Source organism: Petromyzon marinus, chromosome 37 (genome assembly GCF_048934315.1).
Source record: "Petromyzon marinus isolate PM22_M1 ecotype Great Lakes invasive population chromosome 37, UKy_Petmar_22M1.pri1.0, whole genome shotgun sequence".
Classification (NCBI taxonomy): Eukaryota; Metazoa; Chordata; class Hyperoartia; order Petromyzontiformes; family Petromyzontidae; genus Petromyzon; species Petromyzon marinus.
In genome coordinates, this window is record NC_133703.1 from 24181649 (window position 1) to 24197113 (window position 15465).

At 39.1% G+C, this 15465-nt stretch overlaps 1 protein-coding gene, 1 long non-coding RNA gene and 1 other non-coding gene across 6 annotated transcripts in view; 2 read left to right on the forward strand and 1 right to left on the reverse strand.

Moving 5' to 3' along the window:
• The window catches only part of FBF1 (Fas binding factor 1), a 55088-nt gene extending 43388 nt beyond the window's left edge, over positions 1–11700 (reverse strand). The window contains exons 1-6 of one of the 4 annotated variants that reach the window (XM_032966993.2): positions 9475–11700; positions 8891–8918; positions 8605–8646; positions 7563–7641; positions 6250–6310; positions 5900–5950 (exon numbers count right to left, since the gene is read on the reverse strand). In XM_032966993.2, coding sequence (XP_032822884.1) covers positions 5900–5950; positions 6250–6310; positions 7563–7641; positions 8605–8646; positions 8891–8918; positions 9475–9477 — 264 coding nt within the window. In that variant the 5' untranslated portion in view covers positions 9478–11700. The remainder of the gene's footprint in view (positions 1–5899; positions 5951–6249; positions 6311–7562; positions 7642–8604; positions 8647–8890; positions 8919–9474) is intronic. The other 3 variants (XM_032966995.2, XM_032966994.2, XM_032966996.2) reach the window with 3 other exon arrangements.
• On the forward strand, positions 6–3710 carry LOC116949569 (uncharacterized). The gene is made up of 2 exons (XR_004403919.2): positions 6–304; positions 1423–3710. It is a non-coding gene; the product is annotated as an uncharacterized LOC116949569 (long non-coding RNA).
• Positions 10283–10355, forward strand: TRNAV-CAC (transfer RNA valine (anticodon CAC)). Its single transcript has one exon. It is a non-coding gene; the product is annotated as a tRNA-Val (tRNA).
• Positions 11701–15465: the final 3765 nt, after the last annotated feature.

Here is a 15465-nt window from a genome sequence, read left to right on the forward strand (position 1 = left end):
CAAAAGCTTCTAACTCCGTAACGCAGCTCGTACACGACCTCTCGTAACCCGTCCATTCGTCTCAAGTTACTGCTTGGCAAGCAAATGCCAATTGGTCGGCTATACATGACACGCCCACTGAATATGCATCGCGATAGGCTGCAACCATGAAGCTCAAGTTCGTGGGGGCACCGCCAGCCACATAGCGCGAACGCCGCCACAGCAGAGGAACAGAGCATTGGAGCAACTGATGTTGTCACACAAGCCGTCCAGCAACATTAAAACGCGTATTCAAGGCTGCGAGAGCATACACCATCTGGTAAAGGTACGTATATAAGTTAAAGCAACTATTTTAAGTGCAGACTTTTTTTTCCATTGGACTTACTGTGTTGTTAGCATCAAATCAAAAGCAATATCCAATAGGTGCTGTAAATAAACTGGCAATGTGGACTGTAAATAAAGTGCCACATGCACTACTATATCGTATATTCATTGTAATGGTTAACGTACGTTACTGCATGGGGATGTGTTTTTTAAGCTTGGTTTACATGTTGGCAAAGGACTGCATCGTTCAACTATTTGTAAGAATGTCTTGTAAGACAAACTGGTTTTGATCATCAAGCACGATATAGTAAAACAATAGGAAGATGGTCATGAGATTAGTAAACAAAGATTACGCAATTTATGTTTTGAGCAAAACATTAAAATAAAATACACATTTTGTTTTTACAAAAACCTCAAATTTGTTTTGGGAAATGAAACACGTGTGTTCAAACAATAGTAACCTGTGTAGGCAGCCAAGATACAGATATTTACTCGGTCAAAACTGGAAATAAAACCTCGGTGGTATTTACTTATTTTGAAGACAATTTCAGAAAATCGCCATCTGTTTTTGGCAAATCTGCACTATATTTAGACAATTCATTACTTCCACTTTCAAACACAAGATGTACATCGAATTGCCTTTTAACTACCCCAAGAACAAGAATTGGAATAGGTGACAAAAACTGGCGTTGCAGCACCAAAGTTTTGGAAAAAACCTTCTCTTCCATCGTAAATCTTCCTTTAAAAATATCCTGAAGCAGAAGATTAGTGGTGGATACCATCACATTTGCAAATGTGGTTTGTAACTTTGATCGAACCCGTGTATCGATAGTTACATTTTTGGAACATTTTAACGTGCAAATTTATTGAGGGACTGTAGGTTGTCTGGCTGTCGTCTGGGACTGTTGTTTTGCTGCCTTGCCCAAGCTTATGTACTTTATTTCTATTTAGTTACTTGCTTACCTTTCCTATACTTTACACTGCTATCAGTTTATTGTATTGCTGTTGTAACTTTCTGACCCGCCCTGACTGGACATCTGTAAAAAAGAGCCTCATAGCTCATTGGATTCCTCCTACAGTCTAAATGAAGATTCTAATTCTGATATGCATCATTTTCAGAGCTGACCTCACGAGTTGCCTAACGGTGGTGTTGCAATGGATGCCTCTCCCCATCAACCCACAAGTGTGCTGGCCCTGGCAGGGGAAAATGCTGGCCAGCTGCCAGACACTGCAAAATCAACAGCTGGAGAAGCATCAATCGCAAACAAACACAAGACCCATTTCAAAGCCGATCATCGTTCATATTTTGGGATTTTTTATGAAATGATGATTTATATCTTCTACAAAGAAAATCCGGCTGGGGATATTGAGTCCAGATCCATTACACAGGATGCAAGGTATGCCACAAAGTGCCAATGCATTGTGACTGTGCTCAAACAGGACATTGCCCTTCACAGTGTGACAGAATACAAGTGCAAGACTGTCCTGCAGAAGATGAAGGATTACTTTTTCATGCCATCTATGTTTCGGATTGTGTTGGTGGAACCAAGACGATGGCTCAGAGTCGTGCTGCTCATCTTCCTGGCCGTGTGCCTGCTACAGCTTTGGCCAGTGCTGCTTCTCTTCAGCCCACTCGCGATATGCGTATTTATGTTGCAGGCATACTGCGGAATTTGTGCATGGGACAATGTTGATGGAGAGAGACACGATGCGATGCATTCCCACATGCGTCCTGCAAATGTACTCCCTGCTTGACTGAGCGTCCCTTTAAGTGTGCATTTAGGAAAGGGCCACGGTTTGGGTGCTTTTTTTGAATTAAGATTCTCGACCCCTGTCCCCATGTGACACACTGTACCTACATGTCACCTTAGCCATAACACTGCAACATGTGTTTAAATTTACCAGTGCATGCTTCTGCCTTTACATGCCAAATAAAAAACACGTATTCATTTGAAAGACTTATTAACACAAAACTCCTGTATAATAATTGAGGTGATTTAGAGTATCGTACTAATTTTTTTATCAATGTTGGAAGTGAATGTAACAAATATGCAAAAAAACAAATGTCTTTAATGAGCAAATAATGTAGATTTTATATTGCAGTCTTGTTTTATGTTGGCAAAAGCCTACTGTGAATAACGCAAACATCTTATGGTAAGCGCACTAAATAAATCTAGACGTATGGCACACTCAATGGACAGAATCCCCAAACATAATATCTCATAGGTAGCACCTGAAGTTAATATTTAAAATCACCTGGTCACTATATTTGAAGCTAATTTCTATTGTTTTCATACTACATTAAGTACAACCTTTTTACTACAAACCATGACAATCATGAAACCACTTTTAATAATGAATCACTTTCTGTATTAATCTCGAAATACTATCATGAGTCATGTCATGTCTTTTAGAATCACATTAAAAAATATATAATTGTTGAAGAATTAAATGATTTAATTGCTGCCCTTTGTTAATCTACTGCTAAATGAAGGCTTCACACTTTCAATCTTGGGGTTGTTTGACCTTACTTCACTGTGCTGGTCGGTGTCAGTTTGTGAAGTGGGGGGAAATAAGACAGATTCAGCTTTGAACCTATGAATAACCTAGGCTAAATAATCTATCAGAGCAGACCAAACCTATTTGTGTCATACCACGCTGAGCATTGAACTCTACTGAATGGTGTATGGGATCAGTTCAGCAAGTCACTCAGACAGCCATCATGTCTACATTTCACTGTATAATTAGTCAACCAAATTCAATTACGTTCCATGCATTTAACCAAATTTTAACCAAGCTGTTGGAATGAAACTTTTGACCCAATCTTCCTCTGAAGGGTAGTAAATTTTACTGAAACCATGGATTAAAGCATTTCATTGTACACAAAGGGATAACGCATTGTTGGGCTGTTATATATTTGACTTCATATAATGTTAAATTTAGATTTAAAGCTTTCGTGACTGCAGGGATTCATATTCTTGGTTCTTTCGGTAAAGTCACGTAGAAGGGAAATAAAATAATAAAAATATAAAAAAAATAATGTCATTAATAATGGGTTTCAATACTGCGCTAATGACAAGTATATCACATACTGTACTATTGTTGGCCATTAAGACTTGTAGCAAAACCTAACCATATGTAGCATACGACATATGTTATCGAAAACACATGTTTACATACGAACACGTATCAATGGAAAGATGCATCGTGGCACCTTCCATAAAAATAAACCTCTTTAATACAATATATTCGAGTTATTTTACAACACACGTACAATTCTGTAAAGGGTCTGCTGTTGTATGCGTACGTTATATCAATTGCAGACATACTGTTTGCTTCTATTGTCTTCATGTCAGTCGCTAATACTCAACACACATTGAATATTGTGATTAAAGAGTGTGAAGTTACTGTGTACGTTTTTGTTTTGTTTGCTTCAAAGTACATTTTCATCATGAGTTTACAGATATGGAATATGGTTAACTAAACCTTTAAATTACTGTCAGAGTTTCCATATTCTCAAAATGTGCATGTGAAACTCAACATCAACTGAAGTGGTCAACATGTTTACTGACATCTTTTCGTCAAAATCTGTTGCTATTAACTTGAGGCTGCCCTCCTGCCAAAACAGTGTTTTGCTTGTTTTCTTGTTCCACAAAAACGTTCGTTATACATTTGGTATTTTCATCAGCCGATGAAGCAGTAACCATGCATATATCGCAAGGAAACATATTGTGGCATCCAAAACATACAGGGCCCAATTGATATGTTAACAAATATATACTTTCAACTCATACAGTAGTGTGACAAGAAGCGGACACATTTTATGATATTCTAATTTTATCCATGATCAAAAATTGGACAAAAAACTTTTACCAAAACATGCACTGGACATATAGGTATTGTCTTGTATTAAGAAACGGTTGTATTCTAAAATGAAAAAGCTTATCCAAATTGAACATCTACTAGACACTGCTTTGTGCTGGTCAGTTACCATTACTGTATGCGCATTACTGGTGAAATAATTATTTTGTGCCGAGGGGCAGTGACCAAATTTCTGCAGAAATGGAGCAACACTTGTTCACAAGATGTGCGAGTGTTGAACAAGAGCCTAATGATAATTGGAGTTAGTGGTCACATTGCCCACATCAATCTTTGGTCTAAAAAGGGAAAAGATTAAAAGGTTGGGACATTATTCACTGAAGGAGTGTGGCAATTTTTCGATTTAAAGCTTTCGTGGCTGCAGTGATTCATCTTCTTGGTTCTTTCGGTAAAGTTACGTAGAATGGAAATAAAATAATAAAAATAAAATAAGATTCTCATGACGTTTCGGCCACAACACAAGTAGCCTTCTTCAGGTGAATAAACAGGACTGGCCAGAAGACAGCGCTTGAGTGGCAATGGTTCACAGATTATGGAATGGTCATGATCATGTATGATCTAGGCCCTTTCCACATTAACAATGTGACAAGAAAATTTGGAGCAGTGACATGTCCACTCAGTGCTTTAACCAATGATGCCCACTGCAAGATGGCACAGTCCACCCTGCACTTTCCTGCATATGATTTAAAATATGCAGTTGAATAAAATAAACATATAATGTACGTCTCCAAATGCTATTCTTGTGGTTATTGCATTATATTTAATGAGTAATAATGCAATGTATTGTCCATTTCCTATTAATGCCAGTTAAATGCCAATTATCGACACGGCTAACTCGTTTTATAAGGGGGTTGTGTTCTTGAAAAACGGCGCGTTACTCAAAATCACGTAAATTAAAACAATTTTCCTATAAGAAATAAAGGAAATTGTTTTGGGGTTAGGGAGAGCACTCTATCTAACCTAACATTCGTCTACATATTTTACTGGTTACAGTACGTATTTTTACAATACCATACACGTATAAAAATAGAACAGCCTATTTAAATAAAAAAATGAAGTAAAACGAAACGATTTTTTAACACAGTGAGATGCTTAACAGACATTGGTAGGAAAATGGTACACAAGATAAAGTTCACGTGGACAAGATCTTCAAAATGGCGAAGAGAAGGAGATGCTGATGCTGCCCGCGCTTGTGATTGTCGTATTGCACCTCAGGCATCGCCACTGAACTTTGCTGCCTGACTAAAGATTAGCTCGCAGCACGTTCTGTACACCATGGCCAATGTGTTGGAGCACGTTATTTCAATAACAGTGCGTGCATAACAAAAATAAGTGTAAATCTAACCTATTTCAAAACTGCGTTACATAAATGCACATAAAATGCGAGGCTACTGTACAGGAAAATCTCACTAAGTCTAAAGTTTTTTTCAGGAGGGTCCTACATTGGGTTGCCTATTAAATTCTATTTATGAGCGTTTGGCATTGTAGAAAGAAACATGAAGTTCTTTGTAATTCATGCCAAATTAAGTAAAAAAACTAATTTGGGTTATTGTGTAATCATTGGTGACTGAGCCAACACCATAAACTAGATTAATACTAATATTTTTAAACACAATGATTATGAAATAAACTGCAAAGTTAAGTGAAACAAAATAGAATAAAAAATATAGTAACTGATTTCAAAGATTAACTAGTCTAAGCCAATGATGATTCTCACCTCCATTTTGTTAAGTACAGCCTGGGGATCAGCGTCAGAGACATCAGATCCCTGCCACACAAACGCAACCAGTCATATACACCATGCCTAAAACATGTCAAATTTTATGCATGTAATATATTAAAATCCTGACATACTCATAACACACAATGATTTTGTCTTAGGATAAACAATAACATGAGTAGGAAATATAGTACTGCTATTCTTATTCAATAATTATGGTATTAAAACAGCTACTCAAAGCTCTAAATGCACAAACCCCACCCACTGGAACAACAAGCACCATCACTATTTGTAAATCGGGAACTGTAAATTATTATGGTAAACTTCTTGCACTTATAAATTCTTACTGGCTCATCATTTTCAGCTTCTGCAGCCAACTTGCTAAAAAAATCTTCATCCAGCACAGAGCTGCAATACAAAGCCAAGTTATACTGGAGAAAACACAGACAAGAATTTTGGAAGTGGTTATGCAGAAAAAAGCATGTGGTGACTGGAAACATTGATCAGTGTGCACTTAATTACATGCGATTACTATTACTGTCAATAGAAAAAAGAAATATGTATCTTTTGCATAAAACCTAACAGCGAAACTGGATTGCTGTATGACACAAATCACAGAAAACTTCATTGGCATAGTTGTAAAGCACCATTCCATTAATATGCAAGCTTTAATATACAAGATTTAGTCTGCATATGGATATAAACGATTAATCACAGAAAGGTGGACTGTAGAGGAGAATTTATATGGCATAAAGAAACTGCTCAAACATACACTGTTGCCTGGGGTGGAGCCACAGGGGGGGCTGGGGGGGCTTAGCCCCCCCTGAAATTTTGGGAAAGTCGGTAATCGGGATAACCGGATATCCGGCTGCTGCAAAATGCTGGCTGCCACCTTGTGCTGCCCTGCAGGCAGCTTGCGCGGTAGCCTTTCGAACTTATCGAACTTATTAGCCACATTAGCGGCTCCGACCTATGAATAAACTCCGCGTTCAAAACCAATAAAATTTGTTTTATACATTTGTGGCGCCGATTGGAAAACACACACTGGATATCTCAGAATATTGAAGTCAGCCCCCCCAAAGTCAAAATCCTGGCTCCGCCTCTGACTGTTGCTCAGTAAAAATGTACTGCCAAGGGTAGATAAGAGGTCTTATGAACACTCAACATTCCACAGTTATCAGTCACTTTAATGTTTAACATAGAAGCCTTTGTTATGGCACGTGTGAGTGGTGGAATAGACACCCATCCATTGAATTACAAATCACAAATATCTAGCATGCAGTGTATCCATAAGAACGAGTTTCATTCACTGAGACCCTGCACGTCATGCTGTGGAAAATGCTACATGTGTAAGCATATGCTGAACTTGTGGAACAAATCAAAAGTTAATTTAATGTAATACAAAGTAACTGTCTTATTTCCCTATCTTTTGGGTGCATCGAAAAGCAACTGGATTCATGTTTATTCTTGAGGATAGTGCTTAAAAACTATAATACTGTCATGATATTCCTACTGGTTACCATCAAGTATGCTTTCATTAGCTGTCATGAAAATCAATTAAAACAACGAAATGCAAAAGGTTTATCAGCATTTTGATGACAGCTTGATGAATCTTTGTTTTTAGACAATATACATTAAAAAAGCCCCTATATTATCTTACCTTTTAGATTTACCCGTGTTAATTCTTCCAGAGCCACCCCCATGGGTAATGCGTGATGGGGGCTTTTTAATTGATTCATCTAGCAAAAACATGTAACAAAAAACAGCATTGTATATCCATATTAAAATGTTCTACATCCACATTATCATTATTCAAGTCTCATCAAGCTCAAATGAACGTTAGGTAGTGCTCATCTTGTTAGCTATAACCCTGTTTTGGAGTTTTACTTTCTATGGTGGACACCAATTTCGTGACAGTCTAACCAATACTCAACACATTTGTAAATAGTACTACCCTTTATCTAATACAATTGATATAATATGTGATGCTTCACGCTATGGCCCTTTTTCAAAGTAAACAGATATTAGGATCATTAACTCAAGGTAAATGATATACAATATATTGCGCTTCTAGAACAGTGTTATTGACCATTGTGTTGAGTTTTTTTTTATTTGTGGTGATTCACCACTGGCAACGCAGTTTCGTAAAAAGATAGATTGCGCTATGTAACAGCTTTTGCTGTCTCAGGCACGAAACACGTATTAATTGAAATTACCAAACAGCCTAATTTCAGGAGCCTCCTGAAAAAGTCTTGAGACTCAGGGATGCTTTCCTGGGCAAATTAATAACTTTCCCAAAATTGATACTTATTTTATAGATCCAAGAAGAATTCTGGGACGTCACCTCACTGCCAGCATTTGAACCTACAACCTATTTAAATGGTGCACTCTGACACAATGATATTTATTTAGATCATCATCAGCTATAATTCCAGTGATACATGTCTTATTATTAGCAATATAAAGTGTTGTATTATCATCTTAATGAATAAATTACATAAAGGTATACTGTATTCCAAAGTATAATCGACAATACAAGCTATATTATGATATATCTCTTATACTGAGCTGCCTTTTAAAAAACCCAGCAAAATCCAGAATGCAAAAACATAATATTTTTCAAACAGCATACAGAATTGTGCACACAAGTGTCGTGCTTAATAAAGCAAAACAACTCACTTTAATTAATTATAAATACATACCTTCATCTCCTAGAAGGTCTGTCAAATCTGCATCGAGGACACCTATGATGCATCACAAGCACTTGCATTATCTTCAACATTTTATATTGTGTTCTTGTGAATGTAAAGACAGCGATACAATATTCAAGATTATAAAAGTATTCAGACATAACTAGTCATTTATTCAGATATTGTATTAATGAAAACGACGTGTTTAACACTTAAACGTTTCGGAGTAACACTCATTAGAAGTGACACATTTACTCTAATGCAAAAACACAGTCTCTGCAGTAACTGTTTTACTTACGCATATAATCTTTCTTGCTCTTCCCATCCTGGAATTAAAGGACATGGACAAACTTTTATTAATCGCTTTTTGCAATAAGACTTGTTTTCTTAATTAACAAATTATAATGAACAGTAAATAAAGTTGAATAATTAACTAACCCAATCCTCAAGAACAATTACAACACTTTGGCAATTGAGAATTATAGAATTATTATGTGTTGAATGGAATTTGTAAAAACGGATATCACTATGAAAGGTGATTCCTTGCAAAAGGCTTCTGTTTAGTGTTTGAACATCCTAACACCTGTTTTATTTCCAGAAATGGTAAAACCTATTCTTAAACGATGAAAGGTTATATTCGCATGCAAATTATCGGTGATAGCGTTGGCCGTGATGCATAAGCACACATAACATTCAATTTCATCAAGGACACTGCCTCAAAAGGAAATATACGGTGTGACGTTTTGTGCAATGGCCCTACTTCAGTGCCTTGTGCTCAAAATATTGCTACAATTGCTGATTTGACGTTTTAAAAAGCGAATTTGTAAGTTGTTTCATCGAGCTGCGACAGCAAATACGTTGTCGGATTACAAATAACCTTACCATCTCTGATGCACCAAGCAGCGGGACGACTCCACCAGGCAACCTCAGCTTTCACAGTAGAACACTTTTCCTTACTGCTGGCTGTCCCGTGCTGATGATTCTCGCGTTATTGAAGCTGAAGTTCGAATTGGGACGTGGAGACTTTTGACTTTCTACTTCCCCTGCCAAGGTCTCTTGAGTGTCTCTCTAGCCTGGATCAACTTTTAATTACAGTACTGTAAGTCATAAACTTTCCACAGGCCACATTTACTCAGTTGTCTTTGTCTCTTCGGTCGTTGTACAACCTTATTAAATCTATAACGTTAATAAATCTATAACGTTATTAAATCCATAAAAAACGTTATTAAATCCATAATAACGTTATTAAATCCATAATAACGTTATTAAATATATAATAACGTTATTAAATCCATAATAACGTTAAATCCAGTTGATTGCGCGCTCTTGTTTCGTACTGCAGTGTAAATGTCTAATCAGGCCGAAGAGAGACCGGGGTTTCGCATGAAAGCAACGCCCCCAGAGGCGGACCAAATTCCCGCAGAGAATCAGGCAACAACGAGGCCCTTATCAGTAGAGTAACTTCACCCACGTTGAAAGATAAAAACGAACTGCGTATTCATTAAAACAGTCAGCGACAATACAGATGATGGGCCGGTACTTATTTGAAAACAACTGAATTGGGAGCACGAGGTGCAGAGAGCGGCGTTTCTGTCACGATGGTAACGAGGGGTCGTTGTTTCTAAGCTACGGCGTTTGGAAGGAGGAGTTTAAGACCAAGTAGGGCCTGGAGGCAGCTGACTCCAGGTTGGTTTCCGTAGTGTAGTGGTTATCACGTTCGCCTCACACGCGAAAGGTCCCCGGTTCGAAACCGGGCGGAAACATTTTATTTTATAACCTAAAAAAGCCTTATTTTGATTTAAAGTGTCGTACAGTTAAACGATATGGAACGTATTTTCAACCATGGGGGTTCAATGGCTTTTTGAAGATACACTTTAATACCAATCAGTTTCAAAGACAATGTATATATTTTGATTTAAATCTTTCGTGACTGTAGTGATTCATATTCTTGGTTCTTTCGGTAAAGTCACGTTGAAGGGAAACAATAAAATAATAAAATATATAAATACATATATGATCAGAGTTTTTTTTATTTTGACCACAAGTGTTGTGCTTAATGCAGACATGATTCCTTGTAAAAGGGTTTAGTTTTTTTTACAACTTAATGCCTGTTTTGTTGCCAGAATAAAGGGGAAAACCCTATTCCCTAATACGCCTTAAGTTTGATGTGAATATTGTAGCGGGTTTATGGGATTGTTTGGATTACTCTATTACACTGTGGAACAAAATCATGTTCCACAGTGGGTAGTGTTATTTCCTAATTGCTTCTGCCTCAAAGGTACAAAAAATGGCTATTATACCCCACAAACTTTGCTTTTGTGACCAGGACATTGATATTTGAAATGTACCTATTTTCAATGAGAAAACGTGTACATTTGTCATTCCTTCACATAAAGTCCTGGTCACAAAAGCAAAGTTTATGGGGTATAATAGCCATTTTCTGTACTTTTGAGGGATGAGCAATTAGAAAATAACACGTAATACCCAGGAACAAATATTTTACACATCACCAAAGAAACCTTGTTTTACTGAAAGTATATCAGATGTGCCCTGATGAAGATGACGATTTCATGATTAACCATTGATGGAATATGCCTATGCCAGTGAAATATATTGCTTCTTCACATGTGCTATCAGTGGTTTCTGTAGTGGTGTTTAGCGAAGGGCCCCGGTTCTTAACTGAGCGGTGAACTGTGTTATGCATCACCAAACAAACTTTGTTTTATATAAAGTGCACGTAAAATGTGCCCTCACGAAGATGATGTTTTTATAATTAACCGTAGTTTGAATAGGCTTATGCCATTGAAGCATGTTCTACTTCACATGTGTTGAAAGTGATGTCCGTAGTGTAGTGGTTATCACGTTCGCCTAAAACACCACGGCCGCTAAATAACCCAACTAACATGGACGCTCGCTGAATAACCTAACCAACATGGACGATCGCTGAATAACCTAACCAACATGGACGCATGCTGAAGTCGGGTCGGTAGGTCGGGGTAATGAGACACGGCGGGCATAGATACCGCGTCGCTGTGGTGGAGTCCCTCTCGCTTCTGTGGCCACACAGCGACCCGAGCCATCACCGCGCCGCACCGCCGACTATCGACGCGAACCGCGCACCGTGGACGCGATGCCGCGGGTTGGTGCTGTATCGCCACCGTGTGGACACATGGTGCAACTGCAGTGCCACGGTGCGGTAATAGCAGCAGTGGCACTGTGCGGTGTCTTCAATGGTTCATTGCAGCCAACCGTGCTTCGGACAAACTCCAGGACGCCGTAGCATCAGCGATTTACACTAAGGGGAATGCACGGGTGGCCCCTGACAGCGAAAACATTGCTGGCGGACTGTGTTGGCCTATACTTCAAATGTCTACCAGATGGCAGACATAACCACGAATTGAATACTTATGGTACTGCAAATATCCACCAGATGGCAGACATAGCCACGAATTGAATACGTGTGGTACTTCAAATGTCCACCAGATGGGAGACGTGACCACGAATTGAATACTTGTGGTACTTTTCTAGATTTAAAGCTTTCGTGACTGCTAGGATCCATACTCTTTGGTTCTATTGGGTAAAGTCACGTAGGTGAAAATAAAATAACAAAAAATCACGACGTTTCGGCCACAACACAAGCGGCCTTCATCAGGTGAAGGGACGAGACTGTCTGGAGGACAGCGCTGGAGTGGAAGAAGCCACGCTTAGATCACGACCTTTAAGCTGTGTGAGAAGAAAAAGGCCAAGTGCTTTGACAAAGGAATTAGCATATAATTTAGCATGGAAATGGCTCATTGAAATAGCTAAGTTAAAGTATACACATCCGCAGAGGTACCCCTTGACAAAGGAATTAGCATCGAATTTAGCATTGAAATAGCTGAGTGATTAGCTTGTAACTGGTCAGAGAAATAGCTGTGTTAAAGTTAGAGCATATACATTCACCGAGGCACCTAGTACTCATCAAACAGGAGAATTTAGTGAAACACAACCACGCTCAGACATCGGACCTGTGTGCGAGCAAACAAGGTGTTCTGACAAAGAAATTAGCATAAAAATTAGCATTTGATTGGCGGATTTTAGGAAAGAGGTACGTGCCGGTGGACTTGCAGTTTGGCGCGGGGAGGGGGGGGGGAAAGGGGGGAGGGGGAGTTTACCTATTAATGGTGTGAAAAGGGGGAATTTATAAGAGCTGCGAAAGGTTGGGGTACCACTACTTGAAAAATATACTGTACCATTGAAATTAGTTTAATGTTTAGTTCGATTTAGAACATCTTTCCAATGGTTGCTTGATTTGAAACCATCCTCTCGGTTGAATTGCTTCATGAACAAATCTCTGATAAAAACCCGTGGGTTTGCAAATAACCTTGGCATCGGAGAAAATTATATCGTGATCCCCCACAGCGTTGTAACAGTGATCAGCCACGGCAGAAGAATTCGTTTTGCCGTGTTTCAAATCTGATTTGTGCTCACGAATTCGGTCAGAGACATGTCGCTTTGTCTCACCGATGTAGCAATCACCGCAGGAACAACTCAATTTGTAAACCCCGGGGTACTGTAAATCAGGAATGGCATCCTTCACGGATGGGATCAGATCACGAATTTTGTGTACTGTATTGAACCGGACCTGGATCTTGTGTTTGTTTAGAATTTTGGAAATATTTTTAGTAAGGCCTGCTATATATGGAAGTGTGATGGTTTTGACCGGAGTATCAAGTGGTTGTTTCTGTATGGAGGGAGAAACAGCTTGGCGGATGGTACGGTCAGAGTAGCCATTCCTTTTGAGGGCCAGGTGTACATGTTTTAATTCACTGGTCAGGTGGTGTTGGTCCGAAATGCAATGAGCCCTATGGTATAAAGTTTTTATGAGATAATTATTTTGGGCTTGGTGGTGGTGGGAATCAGGTTTCAAGTAGGAATCTGTGTGGGTGGGTTTCCTGTAGACAGAATGCCCCAATGAGCCATCAGGTCTCCTCTCAAACAGAACATCTAAGAATGGTAGCTTGCCATCTTTCTCCACTTCCATGGTGAATTTGATGGCGGGATGTCTGGAATTGATGTGGTGTAGGAAAAGGTTCAGAGCTGGGAGGCCATGTGGCCAAATGACGAAAGTGTCGTCTACATATCTCTTCCACAGGGAAGGTCTGAGGGTGGAAGACTGGATGGCGTCTGATTCAAATTTCTCCATGAAAATATTGGCTATCACGGGTGATAAGGGGGATCCCATGGGGTACCCTCATTTTGTTTGTAGAAGGAGCCATTCCAAGTAAAGTAGGTATTGTTAAGGCAGTGCCTAACCAGTGCAGGTGTGTCGGGGTCTAGTCCATGTTGGACCAAATTTTCAATTATTTCAATGGTATCAGGTACTGGGACCTTGGTGAACAAAGAGACCACATCGAAGCTGACAAGGATATCGTCAGGGGACAGTACAATGTCTTTGACCATAGAGACCAATTGGGCTGAGTTAAGTACTGCTGAGGCGGTCTTGCCAGTGAAAGGCAGCAAGGTATCTGACAGAAAATGGGCTAGTCTATAGGTAGGGGAGTTGATCGTGGATACGATGGGTCGAAGTGGGGTGCCTTCTTTATTAATCTTGGTAAGACCATAGAATCTAGGGGGTCTTGCAGCAGAAGATTTTAGGGAGGGACGTTTAGTTGGGTCGATTAGGGAGGTCGAACTTGTGATGATCTTGTTGGTTTTTATCGCTAGGCTATTAGTAGGGTCATTTTTTATTTTTGAGTAACTTCCATCGTTGAGCAGATTCTGGATTTTGTTGTTGTATGAATCTTTATCAATAATAACAGTAGCGTTGCCTTTATCGGCTGAGAGGATGACTATATCACTTCTGTTTTTTTTAATTCGCGAGTTCAGAGTGTTCATTTTTGCTGATGTTACTAATGGGTTTCTTAGCATTCTTAAGAATGGTGGCTATTTCAGCTCTCGCAACGTCTGCTTGGATGTGTCCTATGCCTTTGAGGGCTACATCGACCTGAGAGATGATATCATCTATTGGTATGTGTTTCGGGGTGACAGCAAAATTTAGTCCCCTAGCCAGTACTGTTTTCAGATTGTCCGAAATCGGGGTGCTACTCTGATTAATGACGATTTTGTTAAAATCTAGTTTTGTTATATGTGGAACTGGGTTCTTCTTTGATAGGTGGTTGAATTTAGAAATCAGGTTAGCTTTACATTTGACTGATAGTGACTCAGCAGAAGAAGCAGTCATGTTGTCTACGTGATTCCTATCAGAAGGTGACATATTTTGTGTTAACATTAAATGAGCTTGTAGGAGAGTCCTGTCTAAAGTATCGAGTTCAAATCGGAGTAGCCTTATCCTCTCTGAGATTAAAGATAGGCTGCCTTAAGCAGAATCTGTTTAGAATTCGGAGAAGATACAGCAGCAGAAGTGAGTGTGAAAGCGCCGCGATCACAAGGTAATACCCATCTTTAATCTCAGAGACGATAAGGCTACTCCGATTTGAACTCGATACTTTAGACAGGACTCTCCTACAAGCTCATTTAATGTTAAGACAAAAAATGTCACCTTCTGATTGGAATCACGTAGACAACATGACTGCTTCTTCTGCTGAGTCACTGTCAGTCAAATGTAAAGCTAACCTGATTTCTAAATTCAACCACCTATCAAAAAAGAACCCAGTTCCACATATAACAAAACTAGATGTTAACAAAATCGTCATTAATCAGAGTAGCTCCCCGATTTCGGACAATCTGAAAACAGTACTGGCTAGGGGACTAAATTTTGCTGTCACCCCAAAACACATACCAATAGATGATATCATCTCTCAGGTCGATGTAGCCCTCAAAGGCGTAGGACACATCCAAGCAGACGTTGCGAGAGCTGAAATAGCCACTATT